At 36.1% G+C, this 26,526-nt stretch overlaps 1 protein-coding gene across 12 annotated transcripts in view; it reads right to left on the bottom strand.

Annotated features, from left to right (window-relative positions):
- LRMDA (leucine rich melanocyte differentiation associated) overlaps positions 1 to 26,526 on the bottom strand; it is a 741,452-nt gene that overhangs the window by 392,701 nt on the left and 322,225 nt on the right. The window contains exon 1 of one of the 12 annotated variants that reach the window (XM_071811813.1): positions 17,970 to 18,058. The exons of the other annotated variants lie outside the window; for them this stretch is intronic. Coding sequence (XP_071667914.1) covers positions 17,970 to 18,043 — 74 coding nt within the window. The 5' untranslated portion in view covers positions 18,044 to 18,058. Of the gene's footprint in view, positions 1 to 17,969; positions 18,059 to 26,526 lie in introns of those variants that run through there. 12 annotated transcript variants of the gene reach the window in all.

Genomic DNA, 26,526 nt, shown 5'->3' on the forward strand with positions numbered 1-26,526 from the left:
GTCTTGTCTAATCAAAAGGCTATCCAGGAGACATTTAAGTGTAATTCTACTCAGAATAATGAGCTAAAAATGGCATGTTCAGTCAATAGCTCTGTGCTTGCTTAGAATTCTGTCTTCTTGGTTCTTCGTGAGTCTTTTTAATGTGATAAATACTAAATTAAAGGATGGATATGCAAAGCATAAAACAAATATAACCTCTCTACTCCTTCCTCATCAAGAATATGAGATTTAGAGGATCTGAGTGCAGCACTTCATAACAAACAGAGCCCTAACAGCTTTTTTCACAGCGAAATAAGAAGGGACAAATATTTATAAATTTTATCACATTCTTATTGAAATACAAAATTTTATTTAAAATATTCACTTCTATAGTTGAACAGGAGGAAACACACTACGTGCACACCTAAAAACCAACAACCCTTAAACTACTGCATGCATCTAAATTTGTCCTAACAGTCTGAGCCCTAGATGGTTACTTCTATCCAACTGAAGCCTTGAGATTATATTTAATATAATCAAAAGAACTTGAGATAACTACAGAAAACAGGGTAATTTCATTTCCAAAGCAGATGTTTGATATATAAAAAGTAAAACAAAACCCAAGAAGCTGGGAACTTTGCAGGGTTGGGGAAATAATGTTAAGTATTTTCTATCATCACTGAAAAATTGTTGTCCCCTTTAAAGGTTCTGAAAGTATTTAAATATCCAGATTTGCAAATTCGTTCTATCACATCTGCTTCTCATATGAAGTTCTTCTTCCAAGCGTAAAGTAGCTACTAGCATTCTGCCTACAGAAACACAATACCTGGGTCCATAACCTAAGAGGCAATACCTCCAAGAGAATCAAAAATGAACTGTCTTGTCAAAAAGTCTTTACCAGCACTACACCACTGTATAAGAAAGCTAATGGACAGATGTAAGAGAAACTTTTATGCTAACCAAGCTGAGCTGTGGTACAAAAAATAACCACAGATGAGTGAAACTCTTCCGGCTGACAAATAACAGTGATTTACCCACCAATGAAACACAAAGCCACTGAGTATTAACATTTTGGTCCAAGCTAAGCCAATTAACAGTAAACTTCCACTTGATTTAATATTGTAAACTCCCCTTTAAGAGAAGTTTTAAATTGCATTAATAATTAGCACTTCCCAAAAAAAAATTTGGAGTGTATAGGTGGATGGGAGGAGAATCTATTGATTTTTGCTGTTGTCCATTTCTTGAAAGCAATACTGGTTTATCATTATTAGACAGCATGATAATATGCAGAAAAAGGAAGAGGTAGTTTTGAAAAAGACAGAAAAAAGGACGTTCTTCCCAGTTCACCACTGATCCTAAGCCTCAACATTCATTCTCTGAGGTGACAAAAAGTCTAACACGTACACCAGTCCAGCACCTCTTCTCTCCCTGAAGTCCCTGAGTTTACCCCACTTCAGCAGATAAAACTGAGTTATGAACTCCAGAAGCAAGAATTCCTCCTCAGATTCAAGAAACAGAATCTGAACAGGTCCATGACACTGCTGACTGTTAATGAAAAGGACAGAGTCTAGGCAGCACTCCGAGATAAAGACACACATACACTCCCGTAGCAAACAGTAGGAGAAACGATAACTCCTTGTAAGTGCCGTAGCCCTCAGTACATGCGTTGCATTTTCTTTTCAGTAGAAACAAAAGGATTGCATTTCATGCCATCAATCCTTCAAAGCTATACTTGTCTTTTCATTAAACAGTAAATGCATTTACCTCAAATATTTTCAGATAAAAATCTCTAGTGATCCTGAAACGTTAAACTGCTCAATCCCCCATAGCCTTAACAATTCTGCAAAATGACTCAATGCAAAGGACAGAGGCTTCCAGAGCAGGGTTGATTCCTCTCAAGGGGCATCTCCCCTCCCCAGTTGGGATGCAGCTCTCTTTGGGAGCTGCTTCATGACATCTATCTCTGAAATTATTCAGGTCAGTTCCACTTAGAAGAGAGTGTTAAGAGCACCTGAAGAGCACCGAGCTAACACCCCAGAAGGCTACACACGTTGCTTTTTATACACTAACGTCTCACAATTTTTATGGTGTTAAGTAACTTGCCTTCCACATTCCAGAGATGCGAAAGCATCTCAGCACTTCATACACTGGTTACATTACGTGCATCTGAAACAGCTTTTTTTTTTTTCTCCCCTCTTATAAAACTATATTTGTTTTGGTTGTGTGGGAGCAGCCAGTTCTAGCTGTAAAGCAGTATCATGCTGCTGTGCAATAGCTCTAATGTCAACCATAACCTTCATAAATGGGTTTGTAACAAGAAACCCTTGTTTGTCATTCAGTGGGTATGATTGATGCTGTATAAGTGAAGTGAAGCCACAGTGACCATCTCAATAACATGAACAGCTGCCAAATATTCATTTAGCAGAATGAGTTTTAAAAACTTTGAGCAGATTGCTTTCACAAGGCTGCTTTCAACAAAAGGAAACATAATTAACGAGCTAATATCAGCATGTGTCTGGCTAAGCTAATGAATATCAAATTACACAGAAACCTGTATAAATCATCATTATCCTGAATTTTAATTGAACTTGCAATTAAACATGACAAATTTTATATACACTAAACCTTTAATTTATACTTTCAAATAAGAAATAATTTATCATTTTTAGTATTTCATAGTTAATTTCCCAATATGTACACTTCTAATTAACAAGGACAGACAGGCATTTTAAAAAAAACTGCTGAATAGCTCCATTGGTTACACCAACTTTCAATAGATTAAAATCAAGGACCCAAAAACTTACAGCATTGCAGGAATCCACTGCAAAACATATTCAATTTCAAACTAATCCTTTGAATACTACAGGCAGCTAGAAGAGAACTGGGCCACAGCACTGTCTGCGTGGTAATTTGAAATCAGGGTAAGGTTTCTGCAAAAGAAGCAATTGGTTTTGAATAAATTTATAGCTTTAACTTTGCAATGCTCCATTTATACAGTTTGTTAATCTTATTGTCATGGTGGACTAGGGTTGTCAACATACAAAATACTGCTTCTTGATGAAAGAATATCTAATGCATTATCTAGTTTAATCTTAATCTCATTTATGATCATTCACTTTTGCTCATATCCTGTACATACTGAGAGCCTCAAGAAAGGGATTCCTTCCCCCCTCTTAATATTCATATGTCCATTACATTTTTTTCTTTCTTTGTTTCATCATCATCTTAATTCAGTTTCTATTCAGTTTGAAATAGAAAAATTTGACTCACGGAAAAAAAATGGGTCTTACAGCTCTGAGTGCGAAGTTTAGAGACAGCAGCAGCTGCATTGCTGTAAGCAGTCACAAAGTTTTGCTAGCACAGCTAACTCATCTGGAAGAGTGGGAGGGAAAAACACCGTGTCAGCCATGCCAGCAGAACCTGTGGTATAGACATGGTGAGGACAGTGTGTTTCTTCAAGGAGGTTCAACGACACTAGATGAAAACACCCCTCCTGCTCACATCCATTGCTCTCTCCTAGGAAACCCTGCCAGCTGAATTACTCCAGCACAACTGGCAAGAAACCGTCCCAGCACAGCCAAGCCTCCAGCTAGGAAAGGCTATGCACAACTAGATGGCACTCACATTGAAAATGTGGTCAAACTCCAACTGCAATCTATATCTATCTGGCTACAATGAATACTCGAACGCTTTCAGACAAGTCTAATTAAAAGCTCAAGATAGGCAATACAGCAGATTAGAGAAAGTATTCTGCACTCAAGGTTTTCAAAACTTGCTTTCATTCAGTTTGCTAACATTTTCCATCCTCCAAAAGCAGATGGATCTCAACAACTTAACATTGTTGAGTCCCAGTGTCTTTTTCTATTAGCTTGCTGACCAAAGCAATGAAACAACTGGGGGGAAAAGGAGAAAACTAAAATAAATTGAAAGTTTTTTCCACTGCGAAACAGCTTTAGGAATTCAGATGAAGCATTTTATTAATTCCCATAGCTTTCATATTCACAGCACTCAGCACTTAAGAGTGACATTTCTGATTTAATGACCAGCAATATCAGGGCTATAACAGATAATTCCCATAACTATTGTTAATTATGGTAAACACATTTGGGGGCTTCTTGCACTCACTGCTTTTCTTCAAGCCACCTATATAACTTTATTTTTTTTAATTTTTTCTCCACTGTTCTTCCAGCTCTCCTTGGCACTGTAGTACCTGGCTATGCTCATGAACACACTCAAGAATGAACATAGCTGCCATGGTCTTGCTGATTAAACGAGACCTGCAGATCCTAGAAGTAGCTAAAGTTTTTCCAGACCACTTGAAAGAAAACCCCTCTCTCATGCAGTTCAGCAGGATTTCATTCCTCTTTATCCGTTTTCCCAAAAAGCTTCGAGAAATGCAAAGCAGATAATAGAAGAAATAACAGGGAGTCAGGGACCTCCCAGAATTAGTTCTCTAGCTAGTTGGTACAGCTCCACAAATTACTTAATCCCTAACAGAAATCAGAGACAAAGGGCAATTAATCAGTAGAGCAGGATCTGTCTGTGGTTAGAGCTTCCTAAATACCGAGATATCATTGCAGCTCTCCCACTGCCCAACTGTATGTTCTTCAATAACTACTCTGCCTCTCTGTCTCCTCATTTCTTCTCTTACAAAGAAATAATACTGATGCTTAACTCTCTCAACAATTTTTTTCCTCCGCTAATAAATCCTTCTGCAAACCATTTGCACGTTTTTGTTCCCATACACTTCCCCATTCAATTCACATGCAGAGCGCTCACCGTTCTGACATCACTCCTTCCACAAACACAGATTCTAGTCAGCAAAAATAACATTGCCTACCCATCACCAAGAACTAATAAATGAAATAAACTCAGACATAATTCTCCTCTGGGTCTTCCTAGCGCATTTTGCATTGTATGTCTACTTAGATTACAAGCCCCTCAGAGCAAGGACATGTTGTCTTGTTTGACTTGTACAGCTCTGAGCACACTGTTTGCACATAAATAATATTAACAGCAATGATAACACTAGTTTGGCCAGTCTCAATACACATGAAAATGAGGCAGTAAGGGATTTTATTTTTTTTCTTTTCCCTTTTACATAAAGAAATGTCATATTTCTTCTCATTTTTCAGGGACTTACAAACCTGATGGAACTGCATCTACCAAGGCTCTGAATGTTTAATGCTTTTGCTGAAAAGCACTATGTGTTCATGCAGGAGAAGCAGCAGTTCAAATATTTTCACACATTATCAGATAGCTGAGTGAAACAGGCTCCACCAGAATTTACAACTGAAGGCTACCAGAATTTACAACTTGTGAAATTGTGGCTGTCTGTATTTTCTCATTACAGCGTGCTTGCCAGAGATAGAGAAGGCGCTGCTTTATTCCTTTTTTTTTTTTCTTTTTTTTTTCTTTTTTTTTTTTTCCATCTACCGTCTCACTACTTCCTAGTTAAACCTTGTCTCAAGTTATCAACACTCTCTGGAGAGATAAGCTTCTTCTCACTTACAACCTGTCACTAATAATCGAACTTTCAAGACTCCATCTCGAAAAGAGACTACTGGAGGCACACAGGTCACAGGAATTAACTGCCACCAGTCCTTGCAGAAAACTAAGCTCATCAATCTATAGCTTCTCGTCATAATTAGAATAACGGCTTCGAAAATTTGGGCTGATGTTGACTCGGTCTTATGCCACAAAGACCACTGATTAAAATCTTGGTGTGAAAGTTAATGATAAGTGCTGGTGGCGTTGTCGTGGCGACAGGGACAAACAATTCCCTTGCCGTGACATTTTCAATGTCCTGCAGAAGAAAAACTGTCCTCTTTAGTGTGGCACTGTATGAAGCTTATTTATGGCTACAGGGCTTGCTGGATTGATGACTGTCGTAACACACTGTCAAATCCTTTACTGACACATTCATTTTTTGAGCCCCTGGTGTGGCAGAAATAAAACACAACAAAAATGTGAAAGTATTATTTATCAGTTTCTGTTTGAGTAAATAGTGGAAGAAATAAATTCGGTATATTTTTGTAACCAGATGTGTGCACATCTCCCTACATTTATAAAATACATTAGAATAAAAAAAATATTTAAGACATTTGAAGATTCCTTTACAGTTTTTGATAGCTGTTTTTGAGGGGATTTTTAACAGACAAAACCCAAAACAACTAGTGCAGTAAACAAAGCTTTTAAGAATACAGCTTTGCTAACACTGTGTTCATAGCAAAATATAGTGTATTGCACACCTGGCATTAAAGTTTAAGAGTTCACATCGAACTTGTGTCATGTTTGTTTGGATACTGAATTGAAAGATAGGCTGAGGTTTCAGTGGTCTTACTGACAGTAGCATACTCCAACATTAAAGCCTTCAGTTATTTTTTTTATTACTTTTTGAAATGAGGAGGTGCTCCTTCTCTCTCCTCTTCCAGAAAATATTTGTTCCCCTCGCTTTACATACAGTGAATGTTATTAAGTTTAAGACTACTGTTACCTTCCTACAGCTTTCAACATCTAGACCGATCAACCATTACAAGAAAACCACTCTGTACTGCAACAAGTGAATTCGGGATCAGACCATCATCACAGATAGATCTAAATGTGTATCTGAAACCTCTGCATTGCACACCCTCAAAAACTTCTGTATACAGATTTCACATACTGATCACTTTTTCAAGAATCATGGTTAATTTAGTTTCCAGGTTCAAAACTATTAAAAGAGGATTCCTCTGCTTCTAAACTCAAAAGCACGTCTTTCTGGACAGGGCAGGAGGGAGGTATGGGGTGGGAGGGGAGAGTGGTGGGGAGAAGTTCAAGATAATTTACATCCTCCCAGTATTACAACAAGAAAAATAAATAAAGACACTGTCCTTTTCTCTCCATTTTGCAAATAGACTTCTCCTGCCTCTACTTGTAAAATACTTACCACATATCTTCTAATTAAAAAATCCTTGAGCAGAGAGGTGTCAAAATATCACACTGCCCTTTCACCACACTTAAATATGAAGGGAGTGAGCAAAAGGTTCTTTTTTGTATTCAATAATTGCAACTCCATCGATGTTATCCAGAGGTATATTATATGATGCAGAGGAACTTCTACATGTGAAAGGGAATCCCTGCCATCTACTTTTTGCAAAGGGCTGTCCAAACTCAGGTATCTCACACAAGGCCAGGTAAAGAAAGCATAAGTAGGTTGCCTGAGATATCAATTGCATAGCACTGACTAAATACACTCAGAACTCATTGTCTTAGTAGACACATGAGTTAACAGGGGATATAGTCATCATAATCAAAGATTGGGATTGTTCACAACTTGAGGGACTGTTCTCAGCATTCTCTGCAGCTCCATGCATATACAGGCAGGTTGATTCCAAGAATAAAATACATTCAAACCCTAATGGCCACCAATTTCAAAATTTGGTGACTGAGCATGGTTAGGTGTACGCATCATTTGAAAGGAACATGACAGTTACATGGAAGCTCGTCAATCCTGAAAAGCTGGCTTGCTTCTCTTGCCTACCTCTATGTACTCATCTCGATTCCACATTGCTCCCACAACACAACATGCCCAAACAACACACATACTTTCCAGTCTCATTTCCACCTGTGAAAATTACTTAATCAGGAGTGCTCTCTTTAATTGACTTGAATGTCTTAGTAAGACTTGGAAATTCTCTTACCATGTTTACATGGAAGAGTCTTCACATCTGGGCCCAGTTAAATCATTGCTTCTCTCAAAATTGGGTGTTTTATCAATTTTAATCACTGTTATCTATCTACAGTACTGTGAATCTTCTCTATTTTTATATTATTTTGGATAACAACTTCTGATTTCATGCTTTAAAAGAGCTTACATCTCTAATCTAGTATCTGTTAGCTACTAACATGCTGCCAGTCCCAAGAGTAATTAAAGTGTGTTAATTAAAATACGCAAGTTTGTCAAGATACCCACGGATCTTTAAACAAATGTTATAATTTACTTCACAAAACATTGCAAAATAATTTTAGTCAAGTAAATTATGACGCAATCCTTCAAAGCTATCAAAAAACAAAAAAAAAAGGAGTCCTATTTTAATAAAATTAATCCTTCAGATTTCTGAGGAAACTTTGGGAAACTTCAGCTAATACTGAACCATATTAACACACAACATGGTTCAGAATTAATTGAATTTCTCTGTTGTAGCATTCAACCTTTCAAGTCAATACACAGCAAACCAAACCTGCGCCTCAACAATTTAGAGCCCCAAATATTGACATCATCCATACTTTATTTTTTCAGATAAACATCAGGCTAATTACGATTGGCTGTATTACCACACAGCAGAGCAGTAAAAAACTTGCCTTTGCTAAATTACTCCAGTCATCTTTTGTGCATAGTTTTGCCTCTAAGTAAACCAAACACTTTTTTCTCTTAATTTGTAGCACTGTTTATATGGTGAGATCTAGACATTATTTTGCTTCTCCTATAAAACAAAAGCTAATTAAAGCACCTAAATAAATGGGCTCTCCCACTAGTGAGAACCCAGTTCTTGGACAAAGGATGCATCAGTCAATGGTCTTTTCACAGGTCAAGCTCCATCAGCTTAGCTCCCCTCTGTTACAGAAGTTTTGAGCACTGATATCTACTACAGGTGCAATTTACTCCATTTTTCAAATATGTCTTAATAATCACATTTTTTTCAGTGGTTGGTTGTTGACACAGCAGCAAAAAAATTACAGAGAAAGTTTGGAAAAGTGAAATTTCCATTCTATTTTAGCTTTTTATTGAAAAGAAGCTGTCTGTGACAGAAAAACACTGGTCAAGATGTACACATTTTCTGAACTGTTTTGAAGACAAAATATCACAGTACAAGTTACGAATGTTGGGTGCAAGTCTCAGTCATGTCAAAAATGGGTCTCTTTCAGTGTTTGGGGTTTTTTTTGGGGTTTTTTCCTTTTTTTTTTTTTGGACAGCTTTAACTAGTTCCAGAGCACAATGGCAGTGAAATTTCAAAATGTCTGCTTGATGACTTATAACAGGACAACACTCCCTAGCACTGACTCAACTAGAAATACGAATTACCATAAGTCCCAAATTATTGTTCACAGACAATAACCAAAAGTCTGGTGTCCCAGCAACTCAATCATGTTAACAAGAGTTGAAAACAATTAAAACTCAAACACATCTACACTTAAACATCTACATTTTCTACCCTGTCTTCAAAATATGCAGGTTTTGATCTGCTTTATTTTGTATTACAGTAAAAAGTTGTAAACTTGGCATGCATTGGCTTAGATTTGGGTTTCATTGTGCTTAGCGAGTGGGCTTCCAATTACACCCCTGCAAGCTCCCTGTGCTGGCTCCCTGCAGTTTTAACTTATAAATGGTGTAACTATAAAATAAAATTAATATAACCATAAGTTGTGATCAACTATTCCTTTGTCACCTCTGTAAGCAACACAGAGGTTTCAGGTCAATGTATCTACGAAATGCTGCAGAATTTCATGTAAAGATTTGTGCCAAGGTGTCAGCCTTTAATTTTCTTCGCTTTGTCAGTTTGCAACTCAAACTTATTATGTGAAAGTGTTTTTTAAGAAGGGGAAAGCACAGTGTGCTAAAATGTTTATAAAATATAATTTATGCCCTTCTTATGCCTGATGAAAAAGCTGAGTGCACCACATGGAAACTCTGGGTGACTAAACAGATTGTCAAATTAAAAAAAAAAAAAATATATTAAACTCTAGCAGTCAGTTTTAATTTTTTCATGGCCATCAGCTTTTCTTGTCCTATTAGTAACCATAGTAGCAACACAGTGTTGAGCAAAATACCAGAAGCTTTCATTAGAACCATTAACATAATTTGATAACTGATGGTATTTGATTTCTGACTTTTGAACTTTGACTTAAAGCTTGGTGTAAGATATAATCTCACTGATTGGGTGTTTTTTTAAAATATGAACACTTCATGTTACATTGCTTTGTTAACTGTAATTAATGTTCACGTTTGTCACAAATTATATTATTTAAGAAAGAAACAACAATGATGAAAGATGTGACAGTGTTAAACTCACGTCAACTTCCCCCAAATAATCAAGTCCTAATTTAAGGATTGCTCAAAATAAACCGAAGTCATGCATGCAGGAATGGATATATACAAATACAAATTTTTCAATGAAGCATTAATGTTGGATTTTTTTTTTGCTTTACTAATAAAAAATTAAACGATTGGTACTAAATCCATCTATGTCAGGTACTTCAGAGCTATGTTCAGGGTTTTCTACTTAAAATACACAATTCAATTACACAGTGTTTTCCTAAGCTTTAAATACAGAGGCAAAGAAACAAGGAGAGCTTTTCCAGTTCGTGTCTCTACTGGTGTGACTAGGGATTTTCAGAGACTGACAGAAGCTTCCTCTCTGTCCCCAGTTTGCACAATCATAAACTTGCATTTGGCCACATCAGTGTTGGAGCTGGAACTAATAAGCCTTGGATCCTCCTGGGAGGGGTCCTCAGTCTGGTGCCAGCACAGGTAAGATGCTTCCAGTAAATCTTTAAGACTAGGTAGCTTTATCTCTTAACCAGGCTGAAGAAGCTCATGCTTATCTGCAAATCACTATGTGGATGTGTCCAGGTCAACTACTGCCAGTCGTGTGCCTCTTTAGTACAGTAAGCAAAGGAGTGCAATGTAAATAAAACCAGGATGGCTCAGCTTTTGAAAAAAAAAATATTCATAGTATTAACAAATGAGTAAGGTTTTGGAAAGAAAAAAACAGAAACACTTTCTAGTTAAATTAGTCATGTGAAGGAGCTGAAAGTGTACCAAATGTCCTATGTGCATACAGTGCAATTGGCCTGCAACAATAATCATATATAATACATCAGCTATGTCATATGAATGACCCGCTCTCTAGGCACTGTGTACAATCACACAGATGCTTTTAATGTACATTTACAGGATCTTTATTAGTAATATAAATCCCACATAACTACAGTTGCATTAAAACAAATGCAAAGAACACACACTGTCATATTACAAAGATGCTAGCTTGGTTCACTAGGGACTCTAAAATCAAACACTCAAATCCAGAATCCTTGGTAGAACATCAGAAATATTCAAAATTTATAAAATTTTATAGCATACTAATCTATAATGCCATGGAGGAAGATAAAGGGTGAAAAAAAGGGCTGAAGTCTAGTCACAGAAACATCAGAGCTATTAGTGCCATGTACCATTGAGTGGGCAGTGACACAGAAACACATGCCTGTTCTTCGTCATCATGATTGCTGTCATATTGTCTCTTCTGCAGTTGATATAAGAGTATAAAATGTGATCTTGCATGTCACTATTAAAAATAATTAATTTCCCATGTATAGAATACATGAGAGATTTATCAGAAAGCACAGTCCATGCCTTAATATCCTTGTTTGTGCCTCAGCACACCAAGAAACTTATGGAAACATTTTCTAATTAATTAGACAGGACATCAACAAACAGTAAGAAGTAGGGGTGGGTATTAAGAAATCTGACAGTTTAGTACACACTACACGCTATTAGATCATATACAATATACACTGGTACTCTGTTGCGTCAAGTCTCTGCTCAGCACAGCGGTGAGGAGAGCAAGATCATCTCTCAGTGGTAGTTTACTAGGTTAAGATTCATAGATAGTCTATACTGTAAAAGACATAATTAACTGTAATTAGCTTTCATGCTTTGCCTCATAACCAAGACAGCACTATACAGCTAGGGCAAATGGAATATCTGCTCACCCATCAACTGACAGTTTTCTTGAATCATCACTGTATATTTGAGCCAGGGGTATAATTTCTAGTACAAAATTAAGATAAGAACAATATCTGGTATTGGACAGAGTTACCAGATCTCCATCAAAAACCTATCAGAAAAATCTCAAGGAAGCATGGGATGGTCTTCATTACAGGAAATCAGGATCCTGAAAAAATGTTGCATTACTAAAATGGTGTATGTGGTATTACAAACAAAATCCACCAGAAGTTGTCACAAAAAAATTGAATGGTATTTCTTACCTATACATTTATGTACTCAAAGATACATAGTGTGCCTCCGAAGTATTTATGAACATAATCAGAAAAGTATCCCAGATGCACATGGTTTTTGAGTACTGCAAAACTAGTATTACATAGAAATTACTTCAGTTATACATAAAGCCCCTGGTGTCCCCATACAGGCAATGTGCACATCATCCAAAGAGACACAAGAACACAGTATAACTTGCCACCCAGATAAAGTATCTAGAAGACATGGAAGCAAAAAAAGCCACTGAGTTAAAAAGCCTACATATAGTTTGTTCTAATACATGAGGCCTGAAGATGTGCAGGAAAAATTAAGGAAAAAAAAAAAAGAAAAATAAAAGCAAATGAACAAAAAACCACACACCACACAACACTAATGTCTGAATACTAAGCTGTGAATGAACCAAACAGAGGATATATTGTGTCCCTTAGTAACAGAAGACATGATCGCTATTCTACCATGCCAAATAAAAAGAGGCTATTAAAAGTACTGCATAAAATAACATTTAGCAAGGAAATCAGGATAATTACTTCACAAAAAGGACATTCAGTCAAGTTCTAAACCATTGCTCCAAATTGAGAATTACTTATGGCTAAGTCAAATCATGTAAAACTTCCTAAGCACTCCCTCAAAGAACACCTGAAAATAACAGAAAGAACTACCTAATTCATCATGCTTTGTTCTGTTAAAAACACTGAATTTCAGGAGGTTTTGACATTGTCTTCCTGTCTGCATATGCAGTCTATTTATTGCAGGAATATACATAAATACAGTTTGGTTCTATACAAGCTCTGAAATGCGCATTCAGGTTAGCATGAGTAAATCAGATTAGAAACCAGTACAACAAATGGTCAGGGCACTTTATAAACACACTGAAACAAGGGCCATTGAAGATCTTTGACTCACACAGTTTACAGCATGGAAAACCTAACAATGAGATGCATCCAACTATCATATACTCGAAGTAGAGGAATGACTGTCACTTGACCCACTAAATAAGGCTAAAACAAAAAAAAGTTCACAGAAGACAGTACAGCACTGCAAAGGAAGAATAAATGCAGAAATGTGCTGTCCTATCTATTTCTTTGCTAGGTTATAAAGCTGGATAGCATATCTTTAAATACTGCTTATTAGAAGCATGCTGAAATCATTCTCCATCACTTCACAGCCCCAACACTGATAAAGCATTTCTTCATCCGAGTGGTAGAAATTAGTTTGCAAAAGTAAGAAGCAACTCTGACAGCTGTTCTTTTGTGACCCTCTAAGTAGCAGCACAACATAATATGAAGCTTCTAGATCGGTACAGTTTTCTCCATGCTATGATATTAAGTGTTACATTCAGACAAGATGATGGCATCCATATTAGCCAGGTGGCATAAGAGAAATAAAAGTAAATTGTAATAAAAGATTGTTACAGGATCAATGTCTCATATCCTAAAATTGAGCATTTTGGCTCTGCTTCAGCATTCATCAGCCAGAACCTATTATCCTATGACAATATTCCATTTCACTGATATCTGTTCATTATAAAATATATATATTTACAGTATTTGGAAGGTGATTTTTAATGCTGTGAATGCCCTTTAAAAGAAGCCTATTTTAACATTACAGATTCCAAATTACTAGTCAAGATATTCTATTCCCTGTTTAAATCTTTAAATATACTTAGGAATTCCTTGTTTCAATAGACTTTCTAATGCCTATTCCTTTACTGCTTAAATATATATTACAATGTAAAATGAGAAAGGTCTTCATTAACTCATTGCACTGGGGAACTCACCTTTTTTATGATATTAGTTTCAGTCATTTATCACAATGCTTTACCAGTAACCAAAAAAAGTGACAATAATATCTATGTGCCTCACTATATTTGAACTTTTCAGGTTTTGAAGAAGTCTAAGGGAGTTGGGTAACCCAACATACTAAATTTGAAAATCCTAATTCTGACACTAAAACAACAAACACATTACATTCGGCCCATGTCCAGGACATATTCCAAGTCTCAACCTCAGTTCATTACCTCATAAATATGCTTTCACAAAAAAAAAAATTATCAATAGAAATCTTGTGTTGTTGAGAGATCTTTTTATCCTGAAGAACTCAATAGGAAATGATATAGCTTTTTTTTTTTTTCCTGTTTTTTTTAAATATTTATTGAGGTAAATTTAAGAAGTGATAAAAGCAGTGAAGTCTAAAAAATGTACAGAGAAAATACCTAGCAGCATCTGAGACTGAGCACAATATTATCAGTGTCGGCATACTGATGACCCAGATGGTATTTGTATGTTTGAAGTATGACATCTTTACTCCTCTGTCATCCAACACAAGTAATTAACAATAATCAAGTGGGTGTTAATTGGATATAATGGAACAATCTCCAGTCAGCCTGAGCCTACTATTTGCCTCTTACTAGTAATTATGAACACTAAGTACTCACGCTAATCTCCATCTTCTCACTGAAGTCAAACAGAGGTGCAGTATTTACTCAGCTGATAGCTTGTTTTGTCTGCAATTTAGTCTGTTTTAAGCCAAGAAACTCATAATTTGCAGAGCCGTCACCAGCTGCCAGGATCACACAAAAGAATGCCAGGCCCTAGATGACAGCAATTCAGTATATATCATCCAGGGAAAAAAGGACAATTATTAATTAAACTGACCTGTTACGACCACAGTAGCCACAACACCTGGACATGCAAATACCGAAAACTACCCATTTGTATAATATCTGATAAGTTCACATTTCAGATCTATTTTCTCATCCAGAAAATACAATGTTTAAACAGAAAACTTTCAAAGCTGCTATTCTTTTTTCCATGGAAGACTGTAACAACCCTTTTGCTGATAGGGAAGTGGTGAACAATCTTGGTCACATCACTGTAGAATGTGCTTGGCTGTTTGATTACTATTACTGTAGCAAATTGAAAGTATCTTATCAAGAGTGACCATTAGAAACGTATTACCAGCCATTAAGCAGACGGTTAAATGTTTTAAAATAGCTTTTACATAGTAATAGAATCCAGAGTAGTCAGCCTTATTTATGGTTCTATTAAGGGTAAGGAGAAAAAAAAAATAAAAACAATGAAGAATTTTTTGGTTGGTGTGGTGAGAGGGGGCATTTTTCAGTGTTTTTGCAAGACCATTACATAACCAATCTATGAATCAGAAAATTCATTACAACACTTAAAGCACATTTAAATGCTATTAAGTTTACTTCTCTTGTAAAAAGTCATCTTTCCTTCATTGTAAGAAATTAATTGATTCAACATATCATGACATGCAAAAAGGTAGAAGACCAGATTAGGCAAACATCTGGGAACAGCTTTTAAGAAGTATTCTCAGGAAATTGTTTGCATCACTTAATCCATCCCAAACTTTGCTTGATTTAAGATGGATTGGTTCGTGCTGAGATAGATTTTTTTTTCCTTATGTTACATGTAGATGTCATCACTATGTCAATAACTAAGACGTGCACTGATTTACAGAAATGCTATACTATTTGGAATATAATTACTGATTGATGCAGAAGGCCAGAAATACAGACCATTAGGTACCATTATATTATTGATTCTACATTTAAATTTGGGAAAAATCACTCTATGCATTATGACAACCTCTCAATTTTCTTGTCGCAATTCACATCTGCACCTGGGGCTTCAGCTTCCAAAGTTTAGATAGGAAATGGAATTATGGAATTATATGGGGCTTTTAAATCAAATAGCACAAAGCCGATCACAATAAACATACATTACTTTAACATTAATAATATTAAAACATTCTAGTGGCACCTGATAATTCTTTACTGAAAAGAAGAAAGTATTCTACCCATACAGGTAAGTCCAGCTATATCAACAACAATTTTCATAATATATACCCTTTCCTCATTATGGAGTTAAATGATTGTTACATATTTCAATAATTATTTCCCTGATGTTTTCTTTTAATTTCTTTAAAAACTTATCCCCCAACAAAACTTTAGATAATTCTTTTCACACTTCTCCCAAACAATATGTGTATTTTTGAGTTCAAAATTTTATTAAGTTTTCTCCAAATTTATTTTAGGATTATACTTCCGTAGACTTCTAGTCAGCCTTCTGTCATGACCCACAGAGAATGATCTAGGGGACACCATCCAGTGAATTCATATTGCTCGAACATACACGACACACTTCTACGGACAGGGCATGCTGTTTAGAGAAATAGCATTTTCACCCCCATTAAGCAGAAGCAAAAAGTGCTACCAGAACAACGGATTAATTCATAAGGGCCAGATTACTACTCCAGCCACTCTTCATCACACGGTCTTTAGAAAGAAGAATTAAGGAGAGTTGCCACGGTTGCACCAGACTGGAAGTGACCAGCATGACTCAAAAATACACAACATCTCTTTCTGGACAGAGCACTGACTGCTACAGCATCTCTTAAGACTGGTGAACTTTCCCTTTCTCCTTTAGTAATACTGTCACTGGCCTGAGGGACAGGAAGAAGGAGAGAGATGGTGGGGATTTAAATACCCAACTTACTGCACCACAACAACAATGGAAGGACAGGAATGAGAGCAATGGAAAAGCATTCACCTGAGGGGACAGGAAGTGCAAAAACTTGAAATACTGTTTCTATAATACACTACAATCTTTTACATGACAAGAACATTCCTTGATTGTTGGGTTGGTTTCTAAAGAAAAAACACAGGTGAAGAGATTTCGACTGACAGTTTCATTTAGGATATACCCATCTGCAGCACCTTATTTTTGATTAGTTGTAATGTGAACTAGCTTTACAACCACGTACTTTTCACTTTGCCAGATGTTTTGGATCCCACTCTGAAGTGCCTCATTCATCTTATACATGGTAGAAGGTATTCCCATTTGGCACCTACATTAGCATTTGGTACTGCACAGGAGGCACTTAAAAAGTATATATTTCAGTCACAGTACTGTATCCATTACTGAATGGCTACTCTGACAGCCTTTTTTTGTAACAGAACTGTTGATGTTTATTCACTACATTTGCAAACTTCAGCAATGAAGTATCTGAAGTAAACTCTGCTTTAGCTACATCTCTCTAAAAAGTAAGTCCCCTTGGCAGGGCACATACACACAAAATCAGAATATATTTAAAAAAAAAAAAAAAAAGGAAAATTAGGTGCTTTTCCAAAGAACATATTGGATAAAGTCAGAGAGGACAGAAAATATTTCCCAACTGAAAAGCCAAACAGACTTTAGAACTTAAGCCAGAAGTAACTCTCGAAGTGCATCAGCAGCAGAGAATAATTCTTAGCTCATCAATCCACTGAACCAAAATGCTTGTTAAAGTCATAATACAGCAATAGCCATCAGAAGATATCTATTAAATATCTTGGTGCCATCTATGTCAGCCATGGTTTAACTTCTGATATGACTCCTTTAGACAATTCACTACTTGGAGATAAAAGCTGAGCAACAATATACACAATACGTAGCACATACAATATAAACTATACAAATGTCTTTTCCATCTCATCTGAAAACCTTGTAAAATACATTAAGCAATTTTCTAGCTACCAGAATTGCATTTAGCCTAACAGTAGCTTTGCTTGTGAAAAACAAGTATTTCTAGTGGAAGTATAAATTGTCAATAATTGCCTAAGTACAGAGTTTAAAGGGAGCTCCAAGAGTTCAAGAGGTACTTAAAATTACCCAAATTAGTAACACGTGGAAAATCAGCTGCCCTGCTCTACTTTCAAATCTATTGAGTATGGTGCCAGAAAGTAGCCTGGAGGTCTTCTGAAATTCTGAGGTCCTTTCCCCAAACAGGCACATGCACAAAAAACCCTCCCAACTAAAACTAAAGGACATGGATCTAAGGAAATGACACAATAGCAGAAAGTGTTCTCCCAACTGAGCTGCAGTCACATGTGTGCACGAGACCACCACCTCCCTGGGTGCACAGACGCTTCTCAGCCCCATCAGTCTCTTACCCACAGGAGTTGAGAATCTGCAGAGGCACCATAATGAAACGGGAATACAACAGGAAATCAGACTTCAGCTGCATTTCCACTCAAGGTTTAAATTTGTTCTTTCTTCTTTTTCCTCCTGCCATCTTTCTTCCATCCCTAGAAAGGAGGGAACACAACTGTGGTGCAACTGATCTATAGGAACTACAGGCTGCAGCCAGAGGCGTACAGTAGCAATGTAAATATGGCCTAATCTGTGTTCCTTGTTTTGACCTAATTTGCAGGTTTACCAAAGGATGGAAGAAAATTTGTGTACCTCTATGGAGCAAAATTGGGCTCCACACTCTCAAGTGTATTCAGAATGGTTTCAGGACAACAAATTACCTGATAAAGACTAATTCATGCTTTGGTTTTGTTAGCTTTGATCACCATAACACATTTATTATTTTGCAATAACTTCAGGGTATATATGAAACAGAGAACAATAGAACACATAGGTTGAAAATACAGGTTTTTTTACTACATATTTTCAAGAAAATAAAATTTAAATACATTATTTTCATAACATTTAATTCCTTTTCAAACAACAACAAAAAAAAATCACATAGGAAAAAACACTATGCTTTAGTAACATGCAAAAAACACTTGTCCAATCTTGAAACAAAGCAGCTTTTGGTTCAGAACATAAACCACTTGAGATTACCAAGAACACCTGCGTATCTCTCAATGTACAGTAGCATGCCATTTAGACACAAACTTAAAGGAACACAGAAGAAATATGGAAATTATCCATATACATGAACAACTATCCCTCCACCTTGTAGAAACCAAAACCCTGATGTTATTGCTATCCCACTTTAAAGAAATCTGTCAGGACTCTCACTGGCACCGTGAAAAGCAACAAGAATGGCAGAAATTTTGATTGATGTCACTGCCTGCCTGTCAAATGAAACAAGCAGGGCCAACCTAATCATGTTAGATTAGCGGATACAGACATGACATAATATTTTTGTGTTATAGATGTGCACGTAGAGTGTGCATGCACAGAATCACAGGCATATAAACATCTTTCAAATAATACTATGTATCAGGCAAAGTGTATTACTATCAAACTCTTAAACAATGCCTGTGGGTTTGGAGTGGAGATTTTTCCTTTAACTCCTATAATCATATGCAAGTAAACTCGATGGATTTTCATGACTTTGTAGTAGACCTCGCGCATATCTTCTGAAGGCTTGATACATTAGATTTACTTTTTCATTGGTATACTGAACTAAGTAACATATACTATGAATCAAGAGTGAAATTGATGCAAGCACCTTAACAGAGTAGTATGCAGATTTAAATATACAATCAGACTACCTTCCGATAATAAGCTCAAATTTTAAAAAGTAGGAATACCTGAAGACAACAGACCTTCTCTAAGAAGGTCACAGAAAAAAGAAATTTTATCACAAAAAGTGTGCAAACCAAGAAAACGTCTATTTTAGACATGAAACTGGAATCTGACTACTACTGTCTCATCATTCATCACTGAAATTTTTGCTAAGTTGATACTCTGTTGACTGATAAGTAGAAGAATCAATAAGAAGCATCCCACACCACCAAAAATCATGCAGATAGTACAGGTCTCAGATTATCTCACAACAGAGTATCCTAAGAATAGCTAAGAATAGCTAAGAATCAAGATACTTAAACATTCCATGAAAAAAGATAACTAAAAAAAAAAAAATTTAAAAAATCAAAACTCAAGCACAAAACAAATCCCCTCTTCACCCCAACCCACACAAAATTGAACTAACCTGGGCATTAAAAAAGAAAATGGCCAACTGCAGCAAAGCTACGCTTCAGCTGGCAAGAGGTAAGTCTTTGAGATGCCATGCTCTAGATGACAGAATGTTTTCTGTGTATTTGAGACCCTGTGTTCAAAATCAGTATCCTTTTGTCATTGTGTGGCCACAGAGTTCACAACAAACATGCAGAAAGTATTTCAACCGCATGGAGAAAAAAAAAAAAAAAAGAAAAAAAAATTACTTTATTCTATAGACTTCAAGTTACAAACGAAGGTGTTTGTTTTTTGTTTGTTTGGTTTTGTTGTTTTTTTTTTTTAATCCTGGGCCCTAATCAATGCAAAATTTAAATTTCCATTTGGTATTTACTGAACAAAATATATTCCACAGGTCTGACAGAAAAATATAATCTTTGGGATTTAGATAATGTTTAAAAAGAGAGATTGCATTTCATATTTTCATCAAATATATTTTCCTTTCTTTGTCTTTGAAGGCAAAATACAAATGGGCTTAATGCCGAATGTTCTTAATTTTGACTGTGGTACTGAAAGCTACTCAGCTATTTTTCTCCTCCACTGAGGCAGTCAGACATACAAATATCTTGAACAGGAGTAAGCCTTTTTTTTCCTTTTTTTCCTTTTTTTTACCTAAACTTCATCAAACTTACAACACAGGAAGGACAAAACAAGCTGGAAGTGAGGGTTTAGTTCCTTAACGTAGATTGCATCCCCATCTCCACTGGCATTTAATCTTGAGCCTCAAAACCTTACAAAGAGAGAATATCAGAGAACATCCTGAATAAATTGGCACAACAAGTATTATACAATGGTTGACCACTCGCTGGACAGTAAATGTGAAAGAATTTGTTCCTGTGTTCCTGCTTTGAAATGCAATCTAATTAAGTACATCCATATACAATCCCTATCTATCTATACAGAAGGAATTACTTGCATATAATCCAGGTGAGCCTTGGAAAGGACTGCAAGACAATACAGGAGGCATCCATTTTAATAAATTTGCTTACATATACATAAAGAATACTCACATATTATATTTACAAATACAGCCCACACAACACAAACCCAGCTAAAGGATAGGCCTTCTCAAGCCTGATCTGCTCAATGACTTAACCTAAAGTCACCAGCTCCCGATCTGCTCCTTTCATGAAGGAACTGTGCAGGTTCTGCATGATTCCTGTTTTTCCATTCTGGGATATGAATTTTGCTAGCTTTGAAAATGTTTTAGGGCTTACACAGAAATTTGTAAAATGTCAGCTTGAAAATTTTAATTGACTTATTAGCAATATCTCTTCTTTGAATGACCTTTTAGTCCTCCTTATAACATATCACCTACTTTTACTACCTTCTGGCTGACAGCTTTTAATATATTCCTTCCTAGTGGATGATATCATCTGTCCTTGGATGGAATTAACTAAAGCACTGCACATTTAAAAGCTGACATTAATCCATATCCACAGATTTTTAACAGCTGCTGGGATAAATATTGTGTTTCCATGCATTAGGTTTTATATAACAATGACTAGTAGAAATAAATTGAGATTAAATATACACTAGCAACATCAAAAACAAGGAGAAAAAACACTTGGCTGATAAATGCAGTATTTTAGTGGCTGCATATATCAATGACTAAAAATACTTACTATAATTAGCAAGAATAATTCAGTTATAGCACAAACATAAGGTATATTATGTTACTATGGCACTGTTATATCTCTTGATAATCATGTTTATAAAAACTTCAGTGAAGAGTAGGCTGGTTCGAGACTTGGAAAATACTTTATATCTGTTTCATGAAATATAGCAACTCTTATGGCTTCACATTTCCTTTGAAATTATGCATTTAGGTTTGCACCCATAAACAGATTAGTAAACAATGGCCCTAGACAGAGCAGGGATGAACACTAGAAGTGGTGCACAGGGAGGGAGCACTACATCTTATTGTAAGTGGTAACTGAAGAGAACTCCCTGCAAACCGCTGTGAAAATTCACCATTTGTCGAAGTGAAAAACGCACAATTCAATAGAAGACCTCTCTCCCCTTTCCATTTGTCTATGAGAAGAAAATATACATCAGTAAACTAATGAGAAACATTTGCAATGAACTTGAACATGTCTATAAGACAATTCTTGACACTGAACAATTACTTTCAACAGAGCCTGTTCAGTAGCCTCCAGAATTGTTAATTGCTAGTCTGAAGTCAATAATAATAAGGTAGGCTCTCTTAGCCCTGTGCAAATATTTCTAAAAATAACAATACTAATCTGCCTTAATACATGTTACCAAGCACTTCACAGAAGTTGGATGGACCCACGCAAGGGCTGAGTTCTGGTTCTAAACTAGATATCCCAGTCTGACATTCTTTTTTTTAATAATAACATTCTACCTGAAATTAACCATGGTTGGGAGTCAGAATCAAAATCTTGATTAACATGGCATGGAGTGCTTAGCTAAGGTTATGGGTGTACCATCCTCTCAGACACAGCTATTCCTGTTGACAAAGACATAGGTGCAGAAAAGGTCTGAAAGAAGGTAATGTGGTTTTCTGTTTGACAAGTTTTCCTGAGCTTGATACAAAGTTGCAGTAAAGAGTAAATACTTGTCTATTTTTCCCTGTAGTTATAATTTGACAGTTAATGCATACTTTTCTATGTGCTAATGCCTTTGAAACCCAGGCTGGGAACTTAAGGCCAGACTTAGCATATCAGAATATGGTGCACACCACCAGGAAAAGTTATTGTGAGCTATATTCTGCTTTAACTTAACTCAATAGGCAGCTTTAAAGAATTTGGAGTTCAAATTGCAAAGGTGTAATAGGAGGATTAAAACCTGACCCTACAGCTGTGCACATCACCAGGAAAAGTTATTGTGAGCTACATTCTGCTTTAACTTAACTCAATGGGCAGTTTTAAAGAATTTGGAGTTCAAATTCTTGGTGTAATAGGAGGATTAAAACCTGACCCTACAGCTGTAAACTAATGCTTCCTTTTACTGACATATAAGGCAGAATTCAACTATCATCCCTCTCAAACCTGCTGTACTAATAGAAAATACAAATAAAAAGAAACATTCTTTTTTGTCACTAAAGGTCAGCAGAGGACACTTTGAGTACAGCAGAAAACCAATGTATATAAAGTCATCTATAACTGTATAAACATTTCACAGGTTAACTTTTAAAGAGTGCACCTAGATGATTTGTTTGGGATAGGAGAGAAAGACTTCACAGCATCGATAAGAGAACGAAAGTTTGGGAATATTCATCCTTGTAGTACGCAATAATTATGCAATTATCCTACACAGAAGGTCTGGGGGTATTCTTTGGTATGGTTTTCCATTCTATTTTCATTCCATGCATACATGAGTTTCCTAGATATTCTTTTTTAAGAGATTGTGGGGGTTTGGTTTTGTTGTTTTGTTTTGGTTGGTTGCAGTTTTTTGCCTGGTCTTTTTTTGTGTGTGTGTTTGGCTTCTTGTTTTTTGTTTGTTTAGGGGAGGGGAGTTGTCTTTCATTGTTTGCTTTCTTGTTGGTTTTGGTTTTTTAGGGAGTTTTGTTTGTTTGTTTTAAACTCAAGAGCACCAGAACCTTAATCCTCTACCCTTCAGCAAGAGCACCTCTCTGCTCTCCGTACTGCTTGCTTCAGATGTAAGATTCTTTCATTCTGTCAGATCCACATTAATTATCAGAATCTCATAACTCTGAGAAGTTCAGAAAGAACATAAATTTCTTAAAACTCAACTCACACGGGAATTTTTAGTAAAGTTGCTGAAAGGTTCTTACTACACTTTCCGTCCATAATTGCTTACTACAATACCACAAAGTAATTAGTAATATAAAATTAAAAGAAACAGATTGATACACCAATTAATTTACAGCTCCTAATACTGTAAATTTTGTAACAACTGAATGAACTACTTTTGCTATGCTAAGTATTTTGAAAGCAATTTTACACATCTGCAGTATTTAATATGGTTAGGACATGCTATGTCCACATTTAACATATTAAAAAAATGCAAACCATCATTTAATTCTGATGTTTCAGTTTATATCTCCCTCATGCAACATTAGAGTACTCAAGAGACAAAGTTTTAGGACGACAGTCATACTGTCATTTTATATGGAAGCAAACATTGAAGAGGCACACAATTTAGAGTCTGACTGAAAAACAACAGGTCAAGCTTGAATCAAGTACTGATGATGAGATCCACTTATCTCTAATCTCTTTGCACATTCAACATATTATATGGGAATGAACCTAACTCATACCCACATCAACTTAGAACAGCGTTTTGGATACTCTATCAAGTTACAAGAAGCTTTAAATTCAGTAATTGGACTGACAGCTACCAATCCTACATCAAACCACTTAAGCCTCACACAAAAGCTTCCCTCAATCAGCCTTCAGCTCTCCTGCTTAAGAGAGGCAGAAGGAAGAAATGAAATCACTGTCTTTGGTGGCTTCTCATCAAGGAACAGGGACTCAAAATACAGAACTTACACTCTCTAGAAACACAGGAAAAAAAGTAACACTTTCCAGGTTTTCTTGCAATCAGATATTTAAGGCTGCTTTATCATATATTCATGAGTCAAAATAGCAGAATTACCAAAGCCATTTTTTTAAAGATTGAAAATACTTTGCTTCATAACTGAGAGCTTTGTAGACAGTTTCCATCAAAGAGCTTATTAGTAAGGTTTTCCTAGAAAGTCCTGAATCTAAATGATTCCTCATATTTAGATTAAAATTTCCCGCAAGACATGCAGAAATAATAACGTAACAAGAAATTCCTGAGGACGCAGACACCTTTTATTAATATACTACCTTTGCAAATGTAATCTGTGCATCCAAGATACTTAAAAAAACCTTCATCATGTATTTGTATTTTCACCTCAGATACACTTATCTATTACACTTGGAAATAAAAGCTTAAATCTCAGAGACATTCCTGACACAGCACACTATCTTGCATAGGATTTATTAGCTCTGTAGAAAGATTTCAGGACTTGATTCTCAACTGGAAAAAAAAAAAAAACACTTCCCAAATGATCCACATTTTTTTTTTTCCCCCCATCATCAAGCAATGTATGTTCAGGCTGGTCATTTCAAAGGCTTCTTTTTGGAGATAAGAGTCTTTAGCAAGCCAATGCCACACACTAAGTATTTCCACATATACTGAAGCTAATGCAAAGCAGAAAATTCCAAGAAGGGCTCACAAAATGAAATTTAGAAGGACAGCTTGCCTTAGTCCTGCTCATAGCAGCATACCCATATGATTTAGCCAAAAGAACCTTCAGAGGCCTCAAGTGCTATAATAGAAAAGCCAGCCAGAAAAAAGCTGCTCCCACACTGAAAAAGTACTGTAGGTATGGTTACATCTCTGCTCCTGCAACTGTACCCTCACGGGAGAATGGATAGGTGCTACCTATTATATTGATGCAAATAGGCCACTTAGCAGCTGAAAAATGTTATGAAGCACTTAATTCTACCTCTTGCGGTGGTACTACTAGTGGTAAAAAAAAATCAGGACTTGGACCACAATCAGTGCTCACATGGAGGTCAGGGGAAGGCTGGGGAGTGGAAGGCGTACAGACAAGGGCAGAGAGAGAAAGAGAGACCATGTTAGCAACTTAGCACCAGCTAATAATAAAACAGACCTATTCGATACATTTAACATATTTGAGTTTTAAAACAAAAAGAAGAATGAGCAAGAGAGTTTCTATTCACAGATGACATAAACTAGTATTAGAGATTAAATAATCCATGGATGAATAAATTATTCCCACAGAATTATTTGCTTTTCTCTTCAAGGAAATAACAGGTTACAGATTAGAAAATTTAAGAAATTTTCCAGTTGACTGAGATTTGTTCATTTTGTTAGTTTCTGGTTCAAAATCTCCACTTGCAGGAAAAAACCCACTGTTACACATCCCTGGTTTATTGTGCGCACATACATTTGTATGTACAGAGTATCTCCTCCCTGCTTTTTAGCTGAGAGCTGGGGAAGTTGCATGTTTGGGTAGAACAGAACAGTGAAGGGGTTTATTTAATAGCAGGTTGTGAACACCCTGAATTAATAGAGCAGAAAATCACAATGTCTGTATGATATTGTTCTTAAATTACTTTCCCCTTTTAAAGTAGAAATATATATATAAATATATCATACAGAAATGGGAACATATTTATCTGGTTTTAAGACAAAGCTTTGGGGTAAATTTAATGTTATTGTTACAATAGGTTTGGTGGTTTTTTTTCTGTTTTACTTTAAATGTTATGCTATTGGCAAAACCTTGGATTTTGTTGTCTGGAAGGGATAACTGCTTTCTTATGACAAAGACTTGAAAGATATATCCCTTTAATTTTTTTTTTCTTACTTCACGTTCACATGTGTTGAAACTCATTGCTTCTGGAAATGAAGATGCTCTGGTGTCAGCTGTAAAATCTGTATCTCACTTCCTCAGACAAGTGGATATTTATTGACAGGGTGTGAGAGAGAAAGAGAGGAGAGACTGCCTGTCCTGGAGCCAGTAACCTTGGTGAAGATACAATGTCACAAACACCAAGCCATCACTCTCATAGATGTACAGCATATTATTTAAAGGGAAACAAATATCGGCCACTGAATGTCATTGCAAGGACACATCTTCTGCCTCTTAACTAAACTTATCAGTGCTGTGGTTTAATATGGTACTTTTTTCATCCTCCCCTCAAATTCATCTTACAGAGCAGCTCTTGACACTACCAGAGAGCAGTCAAGACTAAGATTTAGTGACGTTTGCTT

The sequence above is a fragment of the Patagioenas fasciata genome, chromosome 8, assembly GCF_037038585.1.
Source record: "Patagioenas fasciata isolate bPatFas1 chromosome 8, bPatFas1.hap1, whole genome shotgun sequence".
Classification (NCBI taxonomy): Eukaryota; Metazoa; Chordata; class Aves; order Columbiformes; family Columbidae; genus Patagioenas; species Patagioenas fasciata.